At 35.0% G+C, this 23,910-nt stretch overlaps 3 protein-coding genes across 3 annotated transcripts; 1 reads left to right on the forward strand and 2 right to left on the reverse strand.

Annotated features, from left to right (window-relative positions):
* The first annotated feature begins 1,145 nt into the window (after nucleotides 1–1,145).
* On the forward strand, nucleotides 1,146–3,897 carry LOC132165386 (Lactoylglutathione lyase / glyoxalase I family protein). Its single transcript, XM_059575921.2, has 5 exons — nucleotides 1,146–1,310; nucleotides 2,314–2,467; nucleotides 2,571–2,654; nucleotides 2,763–2,966; nucleotides 3,677–3,897. The coding sequence occupies exons 1-5, from the start codon at nucleotides 1,263–1,265 to the stop codon at nucleotides 3,766–3,768; spliced, it is 582 nt and encodes a 193-aa protein (XP_059431904.1). The 5' UTR covers nucleotides 1,146–1,262; the 3' UTR covers nucleotides 3,769–3,897.
* LOC132165383 (U-box domain-containing protein 34) lies at nucleotides 3,807–9,103 on the reverse strand. The gene is made up of 9 exons (XM_059575917.2): nucleotides 8,855–9,103; nucleotides 8,096–8,217; nucleotides 7,896–8,011; nucleotides 7,377–7,498; nucleotides 7,007–7,296; nucleotides 6,814–6,915; nucleotides 6,057–6,485; nucleotides 4,372–5,115; nucleotides 3,807–4,267 (listed from the first exon to the last, which is right to left on the reverse strand). The coding sequence occupies exons 1-9, from the start codon at nucleotides 9,012–9,014 to the stop codon at nucleotides 4,073–4,075; spliced, it is 2,280 nt and encodes a 759-aa protein (XP_059431900.2). The 5' UTR covers nucleotides 9,015–9,103; the 3' UTR covers nucleotides 3,807–4,072.
* Nucleotides 9,104–13,794: 4,691 nt separating this feature from the next.
* On the reverse strand, nucleotides 13,795–20,440 carry LUT2 (Lycopene beta/epsilon cyclase protein). The gene is made up of 11 exons (XM_059575918.2): nucleotides 19,961–20,440; nucleotides 18,863–19,034; nucleotides 18,042–18,177; nucleotides 17,827–17,937; nucleotides 17,621–17,723; nucleotides 17,344–17,487; nucleotides 17,154–17,261; nucleotides 16,470–16,566; nucleotides 16,258–16,386; nucleotides 15,482–15,614; nucleotides 13,795–14,124 (listed from the first exon to the last, which is right to left on the reverse strand). The coding sequence occupies exons 1-11, from the start codon at nucleotides 20,258–20,260 to the stop codon at nucleotides 13,959–13,961; spliced, it is 1,599 nt and encodes a 532-aa protein (XP_059431901.2). The 5' UTR covers nucleotides 20,261–20,440; the 3' UTR covers nucleotides 13,795–13,958.
* Between the last annotated feature and the right edge of the window lie 3,470 nt (nucleotides 20,441–23,910).

Consider the following 23,910-nt stretch of genomic DNA (forward strand, 5'->3'; position numbering starts at 1 on the left):
TTTTTTTTGAAAAATCAAATTTAGTCTTTTAAGTTCTCAAGTTATTTCAAATTAGTCTATGAATTTTTAATTTTGACAATTAAGTCCTTAAATTTCTCTTTAATCTAATTTTAAATACTCAATTTATCATATGATGAATTAACAATGTGCTATGTCACGTGAGTTGGTTGATGTCACTACATGTATTACGTGACACATTTGAGTGATGATAAATATCACGCCGGGCGTGCATGACGACTGATTTAATATTTTAAAATATTAAAATATAATATTTTAATATTTTAATTATAAAAAATAAAAAATTTAGCCGGTCGTACACGGCGTGATATGAATCATCACTCGACACATTTACTTTAAATTTGATATATATATATAGAGAGAAGGGGGGGTCAACTACTCTTCATTTGGTGGGAGGATTGCCCCTCAACAGATGAGGGGTGGTGATGGGCCACTCTTGTAATGGGCGGCCTTCGATCAGGCTTCTAACACATTAGGCCTAAATTTTATTTGAACAAGTGGCTTTCATATTTATTTATTTATTTTTAGGTCACTCATATTACTTCTTCAGGCCCATAATGATGTGAATCTGTGATCCTTGCTGATTGTACCCAAAAGGACAAGGGATCTCAAAATATCAAGGTTATGTTTGGTACGAGTATTATAAAAAATAAATAGCTGTTATTAAAAATTGAAAAAGTGGAATGGACAACTCATTATTTTTACAGGTTTTCTCTATTTTTCATTACATCTTAAAAGAAAAAGGGACGCGAGCGTGAGTGCATAGTACTTCATGCTGGTGTAAATAGTAACTAAAAAAATATTAAAAGGTGTTGAATAAGAAACTTTTGATTACTGTTTACATTAGCGTGAGGTATTGTCACTTTGACGTGCGTAATATCACCGCTCTTTAAAGAATCATCAAAACTACAGCTGTGATTTGGAATACAGTCCTCTTTATTTTAAATGAAATAAAATGAAAAATTCAAAGTTAATATATTTAACTGTTTATATAAAGTAAATGTTAGGATGTAGGCATTAGATGTAGGAAGTTTACATTCTAACAATTAGAAATGAGTGGTTAATAAATAATAATAAATATCCTGAGCCAAGAACAATTTATTTATTATTTCTGGATGAAAATTGCGAGCCAGGAAAAGGAAGGAGACGAGTGGTTAAGTAATTATTGGCTTCTGGGTTCACCAAAAAAGAAAAAAAAAAAAAAAACATCAATAGGGAAAACCCAGGTGAGCTGCTACTCTTCCATGGCTTCTCTTCTCAGTGTACCACCCACTGCTCCTCTGCGACACAAGGTGATTTTGTCATTTCACTGTCTGAAAGTCTCTCACCAATTCTTCCTTTTTATAGCTTTTTAAGCTGCAACAAATCGATGATTTTCTTGTTTTATATTTGGCTGATTTAGGGTAGAGCTCAATTTTTTTTTGGGGGGTAATCATAGCGCAAAAGGTCATAAATAGAGAAAACTCATCTGGGTTTTGTTTTTGGGGTTAAGGTTGTTGCTGGGAATTTTAGCAGTCTCATTTCTGAGTCAAATTGGTCTTTGGGTTTTGACTCCATCTTTTGTAATGGTTACAGTAGGTAGTGGGCAGGGAATGGTGCCATCGACGTAACCAAACAGATTGCCACCTTTAAGATGAGGGACAATTTGAGGAAGCCAAGTAGGATAATTGTCTTGAGTGAGCTTAATGGGATTGAAATTTTTGAAGGTTATAATGGTAGAAGTTGAGGGAACGGTGGAAGCCATGAGAGGGGAGGTTTGCGGAAGAGAAGAGGAAAAACCAGGAAAAATAAAATAAAAAAAATTGACGTTAGTCTGTTGGAGCTCTGATACCATGTGTAATCTCAAGAATATCTGATGTGCTACCTTACCTTCAATTGGTATAGGCAGTTTGTATATATAGAGAGAATCGGTTTACAATGTTACTGCAAGATTGTTACATACTTGCTTCTAGGATTACAATTCTATCTTGAACTATTTACAAACAATATTATCTCATCTAAAGAGGTTGTATTTAAACATTCCTCTTATCTTGTATATCTTGAATATTTGAATTCAAAATTGTTGATGAGGGATTATCCTTTACAGATAATAATGAAAAGGAGAAATTTCAGATTGTTGCACCTCTTCCGTTTGCTGTTGATATTTCACTAATACATAATAGAGGTATTTTAGGATTAAAATACTTAGAGATAATATAGAATTAGAGATAATATTATCATTAGAAGTAATTTATTTCTTGATTTGAGAGGTGTTAGGGTTCTTCGAACTACAACTTCCTTCCACTTCCATTGCAGGTGAATCGTGTGGGCGTCATCATACCACACAAAAGTTACCAGACTAGTGTGAGGAATGGGAGATTGCATGGGCTTAGTTTGGTGACAAAAGCTAAGATGGCTGTTGAAGGAGACGTACTCGAGCAAGAGTCAGTTGGTGCCAATGATAAAAGTGGTAATTCTTCTTTTCATATTCCAGCAAAAAGGTTGATAGTAAATATAGATTATTATCCACCAAAAAGGTTGATTTGTTTTTCTTTTGGCTGCTATTGCTTCAGATTATGGAGTTGTGAGTGTTCACCATGTTGGAATTCTCTGTGAAAACCTTGAAAGGTCGCTTGAATTCTATCAGAATCTTCTGGGTATGTTATGTTATTTTTCCATGCTAATGTTTGCTTGATATGCTCTGTTTAATAGGAGAAGATAATTTTGACAGTTTTTTTTTTTTTTTTTTTTCAATTGTAAATTAGGTCTGGAAATAAATGAGGCCAGGCCAGATGATAAGCTCCCTTACAGAGGTGCTTGGTTGTGGGTGGGTTCTGAGATGATTCATCTGATGGAGCTACCCAATCCTGACCCCTTAACCGGACGAGCTGAACATGGCGGCCGAGATCGTCATACTTGTATTGCAATTAGGGATGTTTCTAAGCTGAAAGCAATCCTTGATAAAGCTGGTAAGTTTTACTTTTCTCAAGTTTGTCAGCTTTTCCTAGTAAAACAATGTCACCATATAGTAGAGTTTTGAAAAAGTGAGCTTTTAAAATAGAAAAAAAAAATGTGACCTTTTAGCTAAAAATAGAGCAAATTTGTTAAGCCGGATTTGAATGCGCTGATGCAAAAGGGAGGGGTTCACAAAAAACAAAAGACGACGCTTGGTTGCAGCTCTCTTTGGCTAACAGATCAGCACAGAAGTTAACTCTGTGCCAGTGTTGGATTGAGGCAAAAAGGGTGGGCTTGGGATGACTTGGACATCTTGAGTTCGATTCCGCACTATAAGCTTCTTTAGAATACCTGATACACGGTTATAGCGGATGGGTTGTATATCTGGAGTTTACTTCCCAAAAGCTATTAAAAATAAATAAAAAATTACGATTATCAATCTCAGAGGGGGGGTTAGGACTGCTTGGGCATCCAGTTCAACTTGAAGTTGTCAGATTCCAAGATCAGTGCCAATGAAAGACCCTTCCTTAAAGTTTAAACCCCCATAGTTCAGCTGCTATGCATGTTGTTACTCCAATGTGAAAGGAGAACCCTTAACCCATTCCCATTGTAATCTCCTAGAATTCCCTGCACCCATCCAGGGTTCCCCTTTAGCTGGCCAATCGGTGTTAAAAGTTTGAAGGTATTTAAAGAATGCGTATTTTTTGTTCACTATGTTTTGCAGGTATTACCTACACACTTAGCCGTTCTGGGAGGCCAGCAATCTTTACACGAGATCCAGATGCAAATGCTCTAGAATTTACCCAAGTGGAATGACTGAAATATTTAAACAGATGCAGCAGGAGCTTGTAATATCAGCCAAAACTACATGTACAGATAATTGAATAACTTAAATAAATGTAACCTACAATGGTTTTGTAAGCCATTGGTGTTGAAATTGCTATATATACAGAGTAATGGGAATTATATGAGCCAAACCAGCTTGTTCAGCAGAACATATAAACATATTTCCAAGGTGGGGCAGACTTAGCTAGAATACCATCATTATCTTGTAATTGGTATCAGAAAACATGAAGATAAGGTAAATGGTAACCGGAAGAATTCAATGGATTCTTGTAATCTAGGCACGTGAAAATGTCACACGTGACCTCCACTCCTGAATGGCAGAACGTAATGTATGGTTTGGAGTCAACGTAAGATGGTGGAGGCTAAGCTGTGTCACTGGTGATACATTATGTTTCTTGAGCCATGCCTTGATTGCTTCATACTCGTAAGTAAAACCATCAGCAGCAATGTGTGGGTCATGCATGATTTCCTGCGTTATGCATGGAGGAAAGCAGTACATGATGAGATGCATGCATACTCTCACATAACAAAGTTTATGAATCAAAACCTATCTAATAAAGGGCAGTTTTTTACCTGTAAGATTGGACAGAAGTAGTGGTTTGGTGCATAAATATTATCGCTTTCTACTTTCAAACTTCCATTTGCAAGTTCACTAAGTCTTTTGAGGACTGGCAGAACTTCGGTATCAAGATCTGGTCTATCCCTGCATCTGGGTTCTGAACACTTGAGAGCAATTCGAGCTAATTCCTCCGTTTCAGCCAACGGCCAATCTCTGATCGACTTATCTAGAATGTCAGGAAAGGAGCCGTTTGTAATGGCATTTTCAACAATCGATAGAAGCCGATTTGGTTGTCGACCTGTTAACAATTGGAGGGTCATGACTGCAAAGGCATATAAATCTGATTTGGGTCGGATGGTTCCTGTTCTCAGATACTCTGGGTCCATGTAGCAGAATGTGCCAGCAATGATTGAGTCTCTGTATTCCGTGATGTTGTCAGGCACAACATCATTAAGGAGTTTAGCGAGCCCAACATCCCCAATTTTGCTCACATAATTTCTGCCTAACAAGATATTACCTGGTTTTAAATCTCGATGAACAATTGGCTTTGAGTTATGTAAGAATGCAAGTCCACAACCTATTTCAAAAACCGACTGGAACCGAACAAACCAAGGAAGTGGCGGTTTTCCATTTCGGTGGAAAATATAATCCTCCAAACTTCCATTTTCCAAATATTCATAGACCAGGGAACCATTCTCAGGACAGGCTCCAAGCAACAAAACCACGTTGGGATGGCGTAGCTGGCTTAGGACTTCAATCTGCAAAGAATTGGGAGAAAACATAAGGAAACGCTTGCATCATAATTGCAGCAACAAGCCAAGATTTAGGAAATTCAGTACCAAAGTAATTTGCAATTGAGTATTCATTGGAAAATGCCATGAAAAGCACAGGTTACCAAATTCAACAGGAGTTCTATGATTAATTAGTAAGTCATTTGAGAATCAGTTTGACTGGTGGCATTCCCAGTATGATACAAGGTTAAAAAAAGGGGCGTAAAAGAAAACTGAAAAAAAAAAAAAAAAAAAAGAAGAAGCATGTAACAGGAGGGTGTGCCCGCAAAGGATTCAAATGGAGACAACCTATCTCGGCTAACTACTTAGTTTCACACTGTTTCACTGGGGGGAGGGGAGGGAAAGGAAAAGAAAGGGAACATAGGGGTTTTCCTATGTTTGGTTGGGTGGAATGGGAGGGAAGTGGAGGGAGATCAAAGGTATTCCCTCCCCCTCCTGGACCAACATTTTGTTTCCACCCAAATGCAAGGAAGAGAAGACAGAAATACCATGTTGCAATGTTTAATTGTTGTAGGGCCCACAAAACAATCTCCTTTCTCTCCCATTTCCTAGACAATCAAACTCCATCTCCTTAAGGGAAAATAACATTCCCTTCCTTCCCCTTCCCCCTTCTTTCTTTCCTTTAGCTTCTTTCCCCCTATTGCAAGCAAACATAGGTTAGGCAATTTTAGGGAGCTCAATGGACAATGTGGGGAGATTTCCCTGATATTCATGATATTGTAAGGATATTTGACTTGGAATAAATCACAGAGGATCCTGAACACAGTGAGTTTTTGCACACTTTAATTTCTGAAACAAATTCAAGAACTTCAACAAAGTACCCAAGATAGTAGACAGACAGGAGAGATCAATTTGTTTAGAAACATAACTGTGACTGAAATTTGAAAAGGATTACAAGCAAAAGGTACCTCTTTCAGAAACTCCTCTTTCTTGCCAACGGCGTCATGGCTTAGAACCTTAACAGCTACTGGGGTGTGATTAAGAGTGCACTTGTAAACTTTTCCATATCCACCTTCACCAATCACATTATCCTGAGAGAAGAATTCCGTTGCTACCTCTATTTCATTTCTAGTATATCTTCTGTACCTCATGTCATTAGAGAATAGTGAATCAACAATTCTCTGTTTCTCTATGGACTCTTTGAGGGCATTCCATTCAGCTATCTGCCTTTCATAAGACTCTTTAGCCAGTAAGCGTTTTGCCTCTTCAACCTCACTTATAGCTTCCAAATACTTAGCTTTCTCTTCAGCAGCAATTTTCCTCAAAGTTTCTTCTCTTTCCAGGGTGGCATTCACTCTTCTAGCATCTTCAAGGCATTCAGTAGAAAGTAACTCGACCTGCAAATCGAAGAACCAGTGGTAAAAGGGTCCATGGTATGTGATGTGAGATAGTCCTAACTTCTTCTCCAAGATCCTTTTTATAGGTTCACTATAAATCTGCAAATTCGCTAACATAATACAAAATTTTGGATGTCAAGTATACTAATGTGATTTTGAAATATATTACAAACCGGGTTAATACATAAAAGAAATCCTAAAATACTGATTTTTCATTTAAGTTTGAAACCCTACATACCTACAGATCTTTGGAACACCATAGAATGATCAAACTCACACAATATTATTATTTAATAATTATTATTTTGCTAAGAGATCGCACTCTTACTTTGTTTTTTGCATGAACCAGCTCTTCACACGCTCGTTTGTACATGGTGATGGTATTTTGAATTTCTAGTCGCAGTTCTTCTTCTTCAGCCTGCACATCTGACTACACAAAAGGCACTTCATATTATACCCAAACAAAGAAAAAATCTACAATAGAATATGCAAGTGTTCTAAATTTCTCAAAAATATTTTACCTGCTCCATTTTTGTAGAGAAGGAATTGCAGCACTTAATAGTACTAGTTTCAAAATCATCTCCAAAGTTGTGATAATTCCTTTCCTGAACTACACTGGCATTTCTTAAAGAATCAATATGTGTTGATGCTAGAGAGTTTAAGTAACTAAGCTGTGACATTGATTCTCTGCAGTTGTAGTGAACTTCCGGTTCTACAGAAGGAGAATGAAGCCCCGACATTTGTTCATTAATGTCACTAGAACCTTCTCCATATACTCTTTGAGTATGCATTTCACTATTAGAATTGGTCTCTGTAAGAGGAACAGAAAATAAAATAAAATTAAAGACATGACAAATTTGTTGCCTGAAATAGCATGCACTTACAACTTACCACTAGTTGATGAGGTATCAGCTGGATTTTTGACGGTTTTGTCTCTAGATACAATATAAATATCACAACTGCCTGTAGCACATCTCAGAACATCTGCTGGTACCGCTGGTCCCTTTACGCTCCTAAAAGAAATTGTGATAAATCTCAGAAGTAGCACCAAAACAGTTGACGTAGCCAAAACTTGCAAATCAATTTGTGCTTCTACATATAACCTTATAAACTCTCATGATTAAAACCCTCCTGATAAGTTATTGTGCACTCTTACAAGCAAAGAAGCAGCATATGTACTAGACTAACATAGTTTCTAACACTGATATCTTCTCTTGAGTTCTACAGGTGTTCTTAGGTTGCACCCTCTGGTGTCCCCAACAAAACTGATATTACTCGTAGAAAATAGCACAACACTGTTTTCACTATTAGATATCACAGATAGATATATTTCTAACCCTATAGATTAGAAGTATCATAAACATTTAAGAAAAAGAATGCATGGTACTTGGAGTAAGAACGATACCATACCTCCTAACGAAATTTGAGGAGCAGGAGCCAAACACCAAACTCTTAATCCCTGATTCAGATATATATCTAAGAAGTGCAGAAGCGGGATCATCATCTTCCAGCAGCAAAGTTTCCATCTACAGTAAGTTACACAATAACATTCATGCTTCCTCACAAGCTGAACATGAACAGAACCTATGTTGGAGAGACGACGAGCTCACCTTATTTGTCTTGCATAGTTTCTTAAATGGCACAAAGATTTCTTCAAAATTTGCTTTCACGTCCTCCATGTACATTGCTACCACACTCTCATCCAGTTCTTCAATAGGGGTACGCTCTCCCGCTGTAGAAAACACGAACCCGACGCGGTAACATTGAATTAACTCACCATAGCACATCTTATGAGTTATCAAAATCAGTGTCCAATTTCTAACACCTTTCGACCTATGATCACCTAGAGTGTCCAATTTCTAACACCTTTCACTTGTGATAGTGCTGAGGTAATGAATATAATCCATTTAATTAAGAATATCAGTAATGATTTTAAGAACTACACCGCAGAGTTATCCTAAAAAACCTAGAGGATTCTGATCCATTACCTACCTACTTTGTATTTTTCTTAGGGGAATTTGGTTAATTTCAAAAAAAATAGTAGCCATATAGCATCTTGGAAAATTCACCTTAGCAGAAGTACGTCATGATATTTAGCACAATCTGGTACACATTTTAATTTCCTCAGGTCTTTAATACTGAAATATCTAGTTTCCCTTCTTTTCTCACATTTTCTTAGCAGCCAAGCAAAGCCTTCTAAACAATTAATCCAAGAAAATCAGCGGAATATAGGACTTAATCAAGCTGACAAGGAAAACATTAGAATCTTACAATACATTTCGGTTGAAGTGAAAAACTCCCAAGTTTTCATTTTTCACAACACTTACTCGGCAACCGAACAGAGTCAGAAAGAAAGAAAGAAAAAGTACTTGGAGTTGGGATTGAGGTGATTTTAGGCATGACGTGGACTAAGATAAACCGATCAGCTTGGGGCATGAGATTCTCCACCGCCCACCGAACGGCGCGTCGGCTTCCCTTGCCTCCTCCGCCGCCGACGCTGCCGTTCACGGCAACTGCCACGGACGTCATCGTTTCGTCGCCGAGTCAACGCCACCGCAAGGCCCAGGTGGAGCTGTAACAAACAAAAATAATTGAGTTCGAGAGGAGCTTTTGAAGTTAAACAGATAGATCTTAAGGCTGTCTTCGTGGACTGGGAAGTTCGCTCTCGGCTGACTTGGCAATGATAGGGAATTTTTTGTTTTTATTTTTATTTTTTTTTTCCCTAAAAAAAATAAAAAAATCTGAACCGTTGGAAACTATCTTTATGCATTTAAGAATATTTTATGTCTTGTATTGCTGGTAAATATTTTTGTTTGAAAATAAAAAATAATTTTTTTTTTTTTAACAAATATAAGCTCATAATTTTGGAAGAGCACTACCCAAATTGCATAGCTCCTATATATCTTCTTTGTTCAATTATTTTGAGAAATATAAAAAAGAGAAGAAGAAAAAAAAAAACTCACTTAACTAAGCCACCAAAATTTGAAAGAAAAAAAACGTTCTAGGAATTTTTGAAGTATGACTTTTTCTTAAAGTATTAATTGTGATAAAAATAGATCATTTCGCCTTCCTTTCGTTAATTTTATAATCATTATTCTAATAATTCCCGTTTAGTTATTATGCATTTTCATCAGGCTTATCAACATTACACTCAATTTTTCATTTTAATTTATGATTTTGAAGCGAGAAGTTACATATTTCACACTCGTTAACGTGACTTATTTTAAATGGCTTCCCATGTCAACCATATAAAAAATTAAAAAAAAAAAAAAACAAAATAAAGTCACTTAAACAAGCAACTTGATCAACTGATGTGAAATATATATTTTTAAAAAATTAGCAGCTCTAATCATATGATGACACGTGCCAATAAGTTATATAAAAAAAAAGAACAAGTCTAGCCGTTTTATTATGAGAAAATTAAAATAAAAAAAATAAAATAAAAAAAATTTATTGTGCAATTGTGTAAAAGAGTAACAATAAATAAAATAGTTCCCAAGAGGTAGCTTAATCAATTAGGACCACGCCTAATGAAGCGGAAGTTACTAGTTCGAATCCTCCTCCTCCCTCTTATGCGGACATTTAAAAAAAATAAATAAATAAATAAAAAATAATGAGAGAAGAAAAGGAAAAGGTAATCGCACTTCCTTGATCCTTCAATGGAGAAAGGAAGGATGTTCCATTGAAGATTTCTTGTAAACATATTGCTTTTGATGCTTTGAAGCTATTGCGTATTGGTCCAAATAATCAAAACGATGACGCCGTGCAGATTTCTTGGAAGGTCCAACATGTCGGCCAATCAAACTGATTTTCCATGTTTCCCGGTTCGCCGCCCTCCAGATAGAAAACAGAACATATAGTAACGGTGGATCGATATGGACCCTGATCAATTATTTAACAAATATAAGAAAAATGCAACAGACAATTGAAAAATTAAAAAAAAAAACATAAATGCATATTTACGAAGGAATGTTATTTATGGGTACGTAAATAAATTAAAGACTAGGAAAAAAAAAAATCAATCATATATATATATATATATATATATATATATATATGTCAAAACTTCATTATAATAAGGAAGTCGAAAAACAGAAAATTAACAAGGTATTTTCATCTATATATATCTTGAAGAAGGATCTACCGATATATATATATATATATATATATAGTTGGTGCAGAGTGTAGAAAGAGATTAGAGAAGGAGAGGTGGGGTGGTGGGTACGCGACAGATAGAGAGTAAGCACACAGAGCTTCAAGCGTTGAGAGTCCACGCAAGAAAAAACACTTTGAGTGCTCACTCTCTTCTGTCACCTTCCCAAAATTTCCATACAAACCCGTATATATGAAATATTGATACGATCATTTTTGGTTGCACCAGAGAATAATATATATATATATATATATATATATATATATATATATATAAGCCTTCTTCCAAGCACGATAGCTTGCCCAAAGCAGCGGGATGATCATTTTCGCCATGGAAACAAAGAAAGAAAGAAACTTTGATTTGATTGTGTGAAAGGATGGTGGTTTCCACTACTTAATTTATAGAAAGTGGGAAGAGGTGGAGAAGTGTTCAATAATTATAACGGAATATATGTGGCTTAAACCAATCCAAGTATAATAACAAACCGACTGAAATTTCCTTATAACCGATATGAATGAAATTTTAACCTAACCGGTATAAGGATGGTGGTTTCCACTACTTAATTTATAGAAAGTGGGAAGAGGCGGAGAAGTGTTCAATAATTATAATGGAATATATGTGGTTTAAACCTATCTAAGTATAATAACAAACCGACTGAAATTTCCTCCTAACCGGTATAGAGGAAATATCTTCCAACTTATTTAAAATAATGTAAGTATTTATAAACATTTAAAACGTTAGTCTAAAATAGTAAACTGTTATTAATGACCTTACTCATTTAATTTGCGTTTTAAATGTTTATAAACACTTGACATTATTTTAAATGGGTTGGATGATATTTCCTTCATATTGGTTTGAAAGAAATTTCTGTCCATAACAAACATTGACGAGGACGAATAATATGTTGTTCATTGACACCGTGCGTGGCCTTTACCTCTTATTGACCTCCCTCTTTACTAGTTTAACAATATTAACTTCCCGTAAACTTGGGTTTTTTGTCATGGCGTTACAAAGTTTATAGTATACACAGCGTAATTAAGTAGTCATATACAGTTGAAAAGGTGACCGTTTACCATATACCAACAATGCTTGTCATTTGAATTATTACAATTTTTATTATAAATTGACGTGGCAATCTACACATCACTTATTATACAATCATTCAATTGATGTAGCAATCAGTCTATGTGGCACCAGGGCTTCCACTTCACCGTCTCAGCCCGCCTTATTTGTTGCTGCCTTTGCACCAACAGCGCCAACCATCCCGTCTCCTCATAATTTTCGTTTGTAAACATGGTAAGTGTCATATAGTCTGCTATATTGATTTACAAGTAAAGTATAGTAAAAATTGTAGTATTTGTAGCAACACTTGTATAATAAAATTTATTGAGCTTGAGTTGAGTGAAGAGAATTTTGACAATTGTTAATGTTATTGGGCTTGCCTTCTTTGAATCACAGGCTATGGAATATTAGTTTCCATTATGGCTGTCGTTTTAGAAGAAGAATAATAATAGAAGGAAATTTTTGTTACGCTTGAATTAGGAAACATCAAAACAAAAAATAAAAAATAAAAACCCTCCAAAATACATGGCAAACAAAGCTAATTTGCTATGTCGGAATCATTCACAAATGTGAATTTGACAAAGTCTAAGCGACAATATAGTAAACGACGAATGTTGCGCCCCAAAAAGAGATTTTTTTTTTTTTTTCTAATACCCCAAAAAGAGATTACTATGGGAGAAAGGAGCATATGGTATATATGCTTTTTGTTATTAAACAAAACACTGTGCCCACATCCATTGAAATTGGTCACAGAAATCACTATGAAAAAGGAAAGGTGGAAAGACGTCATGCCTTTTTTACATTGCCTTGTATTGAGTATGTTAAGTCTTGTTTGTTTTTTCTTAGATTTGATGCTCCTCTAGGACCTCCACGTGTATGATATATTAAGGTAATTGAAAGTCAAAAGAGCATTTTAAGCATTAAACAATACTCAGATTCGTAACCCTAAAAGCTAATAATCAATCGAATTATCATATTGAGGGGAATGAAATGCTAAATTCTCTTTAGTTTTGTTAGTTTATGCCTCTGATTTTTTTTATTTTTTTTGAAATAATATTATATTTTACCTACTTGTGTTTGTGTTAGCGTAATCTCTACTGCATCCAACAATCTCGGCAAATCTCGGTGGTTCGTTTGACTACTTCTTTGAGATTGGGTCCTATCTCGGTAGAAGGGGATGCTCTCCTTGTTATTTTAGCTATTAATGGCCCTGCCCTTTTTTTTTTTTTTTTTTTCTTAGTCTTTTGCAAACTATATTTCTGATATTAGTTTAACTCTTTCTTCCTTTTAAGGTTGGAATGCTTTAAAAGTGTCTCGATGTGCCAATTTTAGGGCACATACTTTAGTTAAATGGGCCACTTCCAATCATGTTTTTTTAAGTATTCTCACAGAATTTCCCATTTTCTCTTTCATTCGAATCAGAAATTAGAAAAATCCTCTCCTATAACCATTTTCCTTATTCAATTAAAAAAAAAAAGAAACTCGGCAAATATCTGTTTTCTCACTATATTTATATCCAACACTTGGTGTATAATGTATATGAAGTGTGGCGAAATATTATCTATTGATTTTAAAGTTTTGAAGACCAAATTGAAATTTCTCAAACACACACACATAAATATTGTATTTATAGACTTTAGGAAAGACAGAAATTGAAACTCCAAACAACCTCGAACCAAGTCATACTATATGTAGGACTTTTATCCTCATTTTATCTCTATAACTTTTAAAATCACCATTAAATTTTTGGGATTAATCGATCATTATTGAATTTTGATCAAATGATAATTTTAAAAATCACGTCACCTTTGAGAGGACAAAAGAGAACATAAGTATTCGGTATAGCGTAGCTCGCCTGGAACCTCATTGGGCAGACCTATTCCAAGCACAGCACTATCACCTGGATGGCCCTCAATTCGAATTGGCAGATGTTATCCCTACACCGCGAGTCTCTGTTAGCTTTGCGTGCTTGAAGTCTCTGCTTTTAGAGCAGCTATAAGGATAGCTATATTAATGCATAACATAACCCCTTGGAACTCTGCTTTCATGAACAAAAAGCACGAAATATATACGTGTAATGTGAAGCTTGAGATATGGGTGCAAAAGAACTCTAACAATCATCTCATCCGTGTATATACATACGAACACCTAACAATTTTCAAAAACTGGGTGGGCTCCTAATGTTGTCTACATTATATACATATTCTTTTAATATAACCTAACAAGGGGGGTAAACAAGAAAATTAAAAGGATACAAACTATAGGGTAAGATAGGTTCTTATCATGGTTGCTCCAGTAGGATCAGAAAGAAGATGTCTGATAAGGCACATTCTCAAATCATTCGATGCTATAACAAACATATAAAAGGCAAACAATACGAGGTCAGCTGAAGAGAGGGTGGAGCCAAGAAATCCCTGCCACATCCTGCAAGTAGAACAGATCATCAATTATACCATACACCAATTAAAAAACCCAAGCGTGTCAAACTTATCTTCAACAATTTTTTTTTTTTTTTTTTTAATGACGAAAAATCCCTTCAAGGCAAGGCTCCTTAGAGACCCATCTCTATCGGGTAAATTCCGAATACACGACTAAACTGGCAAGAACTATGTATTAGGTAATTGAGGAGACTCGAATAGTCGACTTCGTGGTATTACACTGAACAAGCGACCATTCAAGTTAACCCTTACGGGCATATTGTAAGTTCTAGTAGAGAAGGAAATTAAGTTCGCCATTTCATCTTTGAACAATTAAGTCAGCAATATCTCCCACCAACATTTTTTGATATCCTATAATAAAAAAAAAAAATTCTTGGTACTAATAAACTGCCGCTAGTCTCACAAGCTTAAATTGATGAGAAATTGCGAACTTAATCATTTAATATTACTTTTAATATTCTTTCTTATGTGTGGGTTCAAACTTTCCTCAAGATTTTTTTTTACTTTAAATGAAAGGTGCATATAAGACTACTTGTTTTGATATAATAATAAACTATAAGTTGTCACAAAGGCTTAAACAAGTAAACAAATGATGAAATTAATCATTTAACCATTACTAGCTACTTAATTACCAAAATTAGGTCAAGGACATTATAGCATTCAAAGGTTCAAAATGATCATATCTGGATATAGTCCCCTTAGAAGTCCTTGACAATCATAATCTGAGAAGCACATCAAGTAGCTCTTTTCTGTGTAAATCAATCATTAACTAAATAATTTTAACTCAAACTGCAGCATGAACACACATTTATCACTGGCATTACTAGTATTGCAAGTTGACCTCATAAACCATCAGTAGCATAGATGGTCAGTGCTCACTAGCATTACTATTCCTCTCAAGACTATAACAAACGCCCAGAGACTAGCATTCCAGTGACTCTCACTTCGACTACCACCTCAATTACGATGAAGATGCCCCTTCAAGCTTATCTTGGAAGCCATAGAATACACAAGACTCAATTCAAGTTGAAAATAATAAATCTAATTGCTTGCTATCCTTACTCCTTTAAATATAGCGATTATGAAGTATATGGAGTGGAAGGAAGCAAGTGCTGTCTCCTTTCTGTACACTTGGAACAGGAATTTTGTAGCTAACCCCAAGAACCTGGAGCACAGGCTTTATCGAGTTCTATGCATATGCATTACATAAACGTATGTACAACACATGCTATGTGTGTGTGTCTATATATATATATCATCAACTGAGACATCTGCATCATTCTAGGAAGACTCATATAGAAACACTTGTAAAAATATCTACTAGACAAATGATAGGATCATACCAATTGGGTAACCGGAAGAACGTACGGAAGAATGTCCTAATGCCCTCAATATCCAGTTGCACAATCAGCGCTAGTCCAAAGAGAAAGAATGCCCTCTGGCGTTTTCTTTCTTGTGGCCAAAGGGAGTTCCAAGCTGAAATGGAAATATAAAGAAATAATAAAATACAAATGATGAATCACTAACCAAATCTCATAGAATATGCCTGTAAGAAAAGGGTAAACCATTATAACAGTTTACAAGCTTCATAAAATGGACACAAGTCTCAGAAGCAAGGGAAGCAAAAACATACCGGAAGAAAGATATGGACTTCCTTTTCAGAAGTGCAATTCTAAATGAAAGCACAATAGATTACTTCAACGAGTTACTAATATAGTTTGTAAGCAAACATGCTCAGATCCATAAATAAAATGTAGCCAATCGCTCTCATGTTATAAGAACTTATAAATATTTTATGACTTATATATATATGACCTAAAGAGTCACTCGTGTGAGGTATCTCTCTAGGAAATATAAGGTATTCTGCAAGCAATAGGCTCTCCAAGTACCAACTGGAAGGCCAGAAGCCTAGAAACATGAATTGCTAAAACAAGCAGGAAGGGGAAAAATTTCTCTGCAGCCCTGAAAATCTGAGGCCCAAAAAAATCATGAAGGTGTAAATGTACAAAGTATGGAAATGAGTTAAATCGACCTGAAAGAATGATTTTTACCACTAAATAAAGAATGTTCTCCCCCACCTCCCCACCCGGGACACCCAAAAAAATCTCCACTTACATACCTTGCATTGAGATGTTCCCATTATATTTGTCACGACTAAGAGTATCTGTAGAATGACCATGCGTCAAAATATTTGCAATTACGGAAGCATATTTTGGAGCTTCTGACAGAGATCTCACAACTGAATACCCTGTTTAGTGAAGGTAGAAATATAAGCCCATTTAGTTTAAATAGATTAAATAACAACATTGTCAAATTCATCTATTTCCTTACCTGTGGCTGGATGCACCATACTGGCAGCAGAACCAAATGCAAGGTTTTTTTGCTCTGTATTTGGTAAGGATCCGCCAACTGGGATATATGACCATTCCTGCAAAAAGATCGTAAAATTATGCCCTTAATCCTATAGAAGTAAAAAATATGCATCTTGAGAGTGCGATTTGGTAGTAGTTGCAAGAATCTTGATTTATAAAACAGGAATATTGCCAAATCCAAAGCACTTCGTTTATAAAATATAAGCATTGAGCATGCAAAATCCTTATCAAAATGTTTCTTAAAGTATCTGATTAGAATGTTTTTTTCAAAATATGTTAATCAGGTTAATACTGATATGGCAAGTAATATGGGAGACAGAATGTGATTCCATTTTATGTTAATTCCACAAATCCACTTCAGTTGTTATATTGTTTAGCTAGAATAAGTAAATTTCTGTTATAAAATTACACAACTTAAAACACTATTGGGGATGGTACATGCTATCATGCACATAAAGATGGGAAATTATATGTAATACAACAAGCAGTTTTCTTTTCCTGAACAAAATATGCAGACATGATTGGTCTACTATATGGTGGTGGCATGAAGCCACGTACTGGCATTAGATAAAAAAAGATAAGATAAATATGTTCATTCGTCTAATTAAAAATTTGAGCACCAGAGTTTGGCCACAAATATTACCTCTTCATAAGTTTTTATAATTCGGATCCCCATTGTCTGTAACCTTGACAAGAGTTTTTCCTTCAATAAATTGAAGGGCATTGCATCTTTTGAAGCCAGACAAGTTTCCTGCAATTCACTTTCTCTAAATACCTTACACATAATTCTGACAAGTGATGTAATAAACAGAACTGAAATACATTGAGTAAACCTCAAAGAACACTCTTGTTGGAGACATGGGCATAGCATAAAGAAATGTCGGATATTCTGCCTCTACATATGGAACTTTTTGTTTCATGTACTCTCTGTAGTCCATGAAAACCATAAGGCTGGGATCATATGGATTGTTTTCTACCTGAAATTGTAAGAATTGACAGAGCTAAGAAAAACAAGCGACAGGATATGAGGAACTTTTTGTAACAAGCAGATAGATGTGGGAAGATCTACAATGAATACAATAATTCATATAGTACAATCTACATTCCTACCTCAACCTCCACACCATAAGCCGTTTGGACAGACACCTTTGGACCACCCACCTCATACTGCAACAATTTCCCTGAAGCTGCCCCTGACGCAACAGTGGCAAGCCTATAACACCATGTTAGAAGTTTGAAACAAGGTACAACAGCAAAATTAAAGATCTTCATTTATTCCACATTAAGCACATAAAAGTAAGAATATCCCATTGTACCTGCAGGGAACAACAATATCGTTTTCACAGGCCACAAGGCTGTGGCCATTAGTAGCTTCAACAATCCTTTCCACTCTGGAACTAAGATATGAAACACCTGACTCGACACACCTAGGGAAATTAATATGTATCATATATCTATAGAATACCATATCAATGAGTACTAGAATAACACAACATAAATCATAGTGAGAAGAAATTGCAACCTGTCTTACCTTCTTAACAACTCCTCATGGAGCAAATGTCGACTTACACGTCCATAGGCACGACCAATCATAATGGGATCATTGTCATCAAGATACACAATGGTATCCCGCCAAACATGTTCAATACACCCTTCAAGGCCAAGATCTGAAAACAGAATAAAGCAGGTTGAACTTAGATATGGATGCAACCACGTTTTGAGAGTGTTAAATATATTGTTAATATATTGGAGAGCGGAAGAATGAGAGAGAGCAGAAGAATATAATGGACTACATTGTATATTCTCTTCAATATAACAGAGAGTTTTGCCAAATCCACTCCACTCCACTCCATAGATAGTGAACACAGATTCTTGTTTCATATTCCATTCCTTTCGGTCAAAAACACAGGCTGCTGGTGGGGCAGGGAGAATGGCTTCTTCCGCTTTACAACCGGAATAAGGAACCTTAGAATTAAACTTGATGTATAGAGCTCTCCAGTAACATGAATGTCCTAATCTCCTAGATTGGGAGTGAAATAATGATAAGTACTAACTTAATTTTTTTTTTTTAAAAAAAAAAAAAAATCATTGTTTCAGAAAGGGCACATTTAAACATAGCTAGCTAATTTAAAATTTCCATGGTGAGAAAAAATATATAAGAACGCTTGGCGACAGTAACTGAATATGGTAGATAGACGAGAGACAATTTGGAATAAAACAGCCCACCTCGGAATTTGCTCTATTGGAAACGGCTATGTGCATATAATCAAAAGTTGGTGTTCCTATTCACATTCACTAACAAACAACATTGTAGATAAAAGAGGTGCTTCTTTGTTAGACAAAAAATGGTACCTTTAAATTCATCCTCCCACACGCCATAATTATTTGTAAAAGGGAGATCTGGACCAATAAGTCCAACTTTTAGTCCTAACTTGGCTGACTCTGCAGCCAGAGCAAGCCCAGCTGGACCACAACCGATCACCACCAAATCCAGTACATTCTCCCCTATTGATATAGCTGGCAACTGCAATAATAGTTCACAGTACTTAAGTTGATGATCAAAAAGATACAACAAACTAATTAACATCAAATCAGGCTAGAAGTAAAACATGAAACTAGAAACGTAAATCATATAAATAAAAATGCTAGAAATATAGAAAAGAGTTTACTTCCATTTTTTGAACAAACTGACTAACGCGCCACACGTGAAATTTTATATTTAATGTTGAAACAACAATTAAACAAAAGGCTTAAGCTTATGAGTTTGTACCCAATTATTTTATATTTGTTAAATTACAATTGTCCCAAAGGCTTAAGCTTTAATACTGATAAAGAACATGAATTTAATTATTTAATTGATACTTTCACAATATCAACCACTCTGTTGTGACTATTATATATCGGAGGTGGGACTTAACTAATTAGAACAAGTGTTAACTCCAACAAATAAGCTTTGTCGAAGTGGTGTTCTTTATTTTAGCTATTTTGTTTTCTTTTATTATTATTATTTTAACTACCTACTTACATCTGATTCTCTATATTAGGTATCCACTTTTATTGTTTCATTTAAATATCCTTTCTCAAAGATTAGGAGAGAGAATGTCATAGATTAAAAAATACTTTGATTTTATATTTTATGAGCCATTCACTCACCAAATATTTGTCCAAATTACTTAGTGGAATGCAACTCCTTTTTGTTCCAATTTTAGCATCCTGGCTAGCCAAAATGACATTTGGCTACCCGGATGAGAATGCTAGAATCCAATAACTTTTCATTACACAAACTTTTCAGTCCGTCACAACCAAATTCATCTAATATGTAGTTCATGTAACACACAAAAGAAAAAAACTCATATATCTTCAAAACCCTACCACGCACCAGAATTTCTGATTTTGCAAGTCTGAATGTGCATGAAAACAAACATAAGAAAAACTAACATGTACACTTACCTTATCCGCGAGCTTAGACTGCTTTTCCATGAGCTTGCTCTGCTGCATTTGGACAAAGAGGAGCTCGGACCCACCGGCCTTGACATAGTCTTCGTCGTCAGCGAAACCTTCTTTGAAATCGACGGCCACGCAGCTCTCGCTCCCCGCACTCGCGCTCACCCGAACAAAATGGCGGTACAAACCGCACCGGCGAAACAAAGGTTGTTTTCTGGTCAGCGTTATTCCCGGCGACCTCAGAGCAGGCCAAAACGGCACCGTCATTGACGCGAAGTTTCGAGCTCCGAGTCCAAGGCACTCCATCTCTGACTTGTTGATTCTTTCTTCCTTTGTTCCTTCACGAGCCTGGCATTGACTGCGCCCTCACCGTGTGCTTTGAACGCTTGCTGAGAGTGAAATGAGAAGAAATAATGGGATTATCAGAGTCTCTCTCTCTCTCTCTCTCTTCTTCTTCTTCTTCTCTTTTCCGTGTTCGAAACTCTGTTTTGGAGATAACAGAGTGAGCTTGGGGATAGGGAAGGGTGTTTATATGGTGAATTAGATTTGCTGAGCTGCACAACTGCCATTGGTAAGCCGACACGTGGGATGGGAGGATTGGCTGGATCTCCGTATAGCCAATTAGCCACCCTTATCAAAAACGAGTCGTTTTCGCTTCCGGACCTCCTTGCGTGGCATTTTTTTGGGATATTGCGTTCCGGATCCGTACGGGTTCGTCACCTTGCCAATCATAAACGACTCCTTCGCGGCCATAGTCGCTTCCCGCAGGTTTTTATTTTTTTATTTTTTTATTTTTTAACATAAGAGAAAGAGAGGAGAGATTCGAACTAGTGACCACTATTTCATTAGGCGTAATTTATAACTGATTGAGCTTTTCGCAAGTTCTACAATACTGTAATGTTACACAAATTTTATTTTTATAAATTTATAAATTTAATATATCAACCCTAAATTTGTAAAATCACGTAAATCTCATACAAATTCAATAATGAGTTGATTACTACTATATAAATTGTTGAAAAATAATAAATTTTCTCATTCATCAATTTGCAAAGGCGAAATTTTCAATGTTGGAAATGAGAATCTTGAGTTCAACTTATTTTCATTTGCGTTTGGCCAGAGGCAGAGCTATGAATTAAGGGGCAACATTAGAATAATAAAATTATATTTTTATTTTATAATATATAAAAACATGATGAATACAAATTAAAATATTTTATTATTAAATTTTTATAACACAAAAATATGTCTTCATAATATAAAATACTTATCATTTATATATAAGGCCTATATGACCCATCTTTTTATTGAATGCTTATCCTTTAAATTTTGCTATCTTTTTGTTCACCTAAATTTACTGTCCTTCAAATACGCAACCCCGCAAGAGAAAGTATAGAAAATAGCATTTATATAGACAATGAAAATTGAAAAATATTTTTATTGAAAAAATATTTATATTGTTTTGTTACTAGACAATGAAAAATCTAGAGACCTACTAAACTATGATCATGTTTAAAATTGTATTAGAAAATATAACTTTTGTCCATAAAATTTTATTAGAAAGTTCTACCATAATGTGATTTAAATTTTTTTTAAAAAAATAATAATAATGGTAGTGAGAATTTAGGAGGTGTTAGGCTGCATGGAGACACACAACATACTTTTTGGAGAGATTATAACTGACAAAAACCCAACAAAAGAATAACTAAAAAAATAATAATGTGATTGGAGGTTGCTGCCTAGACTACAAGACACACTCTTTTCTTTATATTAAGAGGAGAAGTGCTAAAGAGTTAGAGAGAATTGTTCATAATTTTTATAAAATGATGTAGCAAAATTTTAAAATGAAAATTATGAGTGGCTGAAATTCTGCCACGCCAGTTTGGAAAAAATTATGAACAATTCTTTTTGAGTCTCTAGTACTTATCTGTGAAGCCACCTCACCTACTTCATATTCCGGGAAATGTTAGGCATTCTTCTAGTGTTCTCATGGTGTCCTCTTAATTGTGATTGGCTTTTAAAATTATCGTTGAATTTGAGATTATCATTATTGACTTTTAATTTATTGATAATTTTAAAAGTCATATCACAGTTGAGAGAACACTAAAAAAACACTAGAATAAGCATTTTCCTCCCTATCCCTTATTAATCTACACCTCACCATATGTAATTAATGTTTCCACCTACTCAAGAGACTTTAGCGATACCTCAGTATCGGATCCTCTAGATACTTCACGCAGCCACAAACCAACAAGCAACGACACTTCAAAAATTCCAATGAGATGCCAGGAAGACGGGCAAGCCAAAAGGAGTCAAGAGACTTTAGTCTTTAGCAATACCTCAGTACCGGATCCTCTAGATACTTCCCGCAGCCACAAACCAACAAGCAACGACACTTCAAAAATTCCAATGAGATGCCAGGATGACAGGGGCAAGCCAAAAGGAGGAGGAGGAGGACAGGAAGAGGGGCTATGGCTTTAAAATTTTAAAAACTACCTTCTAAATTTTTGTTTTCAAAATTTTTGAAGGGGTGCGCCCGCCCGTAAGTATCTTCGCCATTGCATTTGGCCCGCGAAACAATGAGACATGTTACACAATTATATTTTTTATAAATTCAATAGATTAATCATTAGATATGTGAATTCATGTGAATCTCATATAAACTTAATGATAGATTCATCCATTTATTATGAAAAATTGTTGAAAATAAATGAATTTTATCATTTATTCTACTACACAATTATATTTTTTGTGTAGTAGATAATGATGTGTTTTCACTAAAAAAAGAAGAAGATAATTAAGTGGTTTTTTTTAATTAAAATAAAAAACGTCCCATGTTAAATACCGAATAGCTATTTTATCAAATATTTAATTGCATTTTAAAAAAATATTATTAATTATGTTTTGAAATTGCTATTTTTTTTATAACAAAAAAAAATCACATCCTATGAGTTCACTAGCTATAGAGAAAGTTTTAAGAAAAATAATAACTTTCAAAGTAGCCAAAATAAATAAATTCCAAAAGCGAATACTGAGAAAAAAAAATTGAAGACATATATTGAAGAATCAGTTGATCATATATCGTATTTCAAGCCAATAAAACTTGTAAACGGGTGAAAATCTAGAACTGTTAACCGCTTTCAACCGCTAACTATTAGGCGATTAGTGGTTAGCGGTTATTGAGTTTTTGAAAACCGCCACTAACTACTAGGCGATTAGTGGTTAGCAGTTATCGAGTTTTTGAAAACCGCTTATATATATATAGTTTTATTATATATATTTATTTGTATATTGTGTACAAAACTACAAGTGAAGTGATGATTTACAATAATTATTGTAATTTTATTTGTATTATATGTTGTGTAGATTCGTAGAATGTGACCAACAAAGATTTTGGTATATAGCTAATTTTAATGCTAAAATGACCATGAAAGGAAATTGTTTAAAGTGAGCCCAAAATCGGCCAATAAAAGGCAAAAAAAAAAAAAAAAAAAACGGTTATTTGGATGCGGTTAACCGTTAACAAGGTGGTTAACCGCCTAGCGTTTAGCGGAGGCGGTTAGTAAAATTTACTAACCTCCTAAGCAGTTGTGGTTATTAATTTTAGCCACTAACCGCTAACCGTAACCGTCTTTTCACCCCTAAACATAAGTGAAAGAAAGCAATTACGAGTTAGGTTGAAAAAGGCAATTGCATAGGAATTCACAAAAAAGTGGTTGTGTAAAAATAATGTGTACTTGGAGCCCCTCATCTTTTTATGGAGTATTTTCTTGTGTGATGGTTGTTTTGAGGGATTAGGATCCCCTTTCATTATCGAGAGAATTGGAGAATCTCTAATTTGTAATCATGGCCATTCATTTTTATCCAACAATCCATATGATGCCACGTGTCCCACTTAAATTAAATAATAAAATATTAATTATTTTTTAAAAAAATTAAAATTAAAATCAAATAAA

This window comes from Corylus avellana, chromosome 11 (genome assembly GCF_965113065.1).
Source record: "Corylus avellana chromosome 11, dhCorAvel1.hap1.2, whole genome shotgun sequence".
Classification (NCBI taxonomy): Eukaryota; Viridiplantae; Streptophyta; class Magnoliopsida; order Fagales; family Betulaceae; genus Corylus; species Corylus avellana.

What these genes read in the sequence shown, in the direction of transcription:
- LOC132165383 (XM_059575917.2), bottom strand. Translation starts at nt 9,014, where the DNA reads ATGACGTCCGTGGCAGTTGCCGTGAACGGCAGCGTCGGCGGCGGAGGA. An exon ending in TCCTCAAATTTCGTTAGGAG is followed by an intron (nt 7,499 to 7,895) that starts GTATGGTATCGT and finishes AATTTCTTTTAG; the next exon opens with GAGCGTAAAGGGACCAGCGG. An exon ending in ACTTCTGTCCAATCTTACAG is followed by an intron (nt 4,268 to 4,371) that starts GTAAAAAACTGC and finishes TGCATAACGCAG; the next exon opens with GAAATCATGCATGACCCACA.
- LUT2 (XM_059575918.2), bottom strand. Translation starts at nt 20,260, where the DNA reads ATGGAGTGCCTTGGACTCGGAGCTCGAAACTTCGCGTCAATGACGGTG. An exon ending in CTTATGGTGTGGAGGTTGAG is followed by an intron (nt 17,488 to 17,620) that starts GTAGGAATGTAG and finishes TTACAATTTCAG; the next exon opens with GTAGAAAACAATCCATATGA. An exon ending in TATGGTGCATCCAGCCACAG is followed by an intron (nt 16,387 to 16,469) that starts GTAAGGAAATAG and finishes TTCACTAAACAG; the next exon opens with GGTATTCAGTTGTGAGATCT.
- LOC132165386 (XM_059575921.2), top strand. Translation starts at nt 1,263, where the DNA reads ATGGCTTCTCTTCTCAGTGTACCACCCACTGCTCCTCTGCGACACAAG. An exon ending in ATTCTATCAGAATCTTCTGG is followed by an intron (nt 2,655 to 2,762) that starts GTATGTTATGTT and finishes ATTGTAAATTAG; the next exon opens with GTCTGGAAATAAATGAGGCC. An exon ending in AGCAATCCTTGATAAAGCTG is followed by an intron (nt 2,967 to 3,676) that starts GTAAGTTTTACT and finishes TATGTTTTGCAG; the next exon opens with GTATTACCTACACACTTAGC.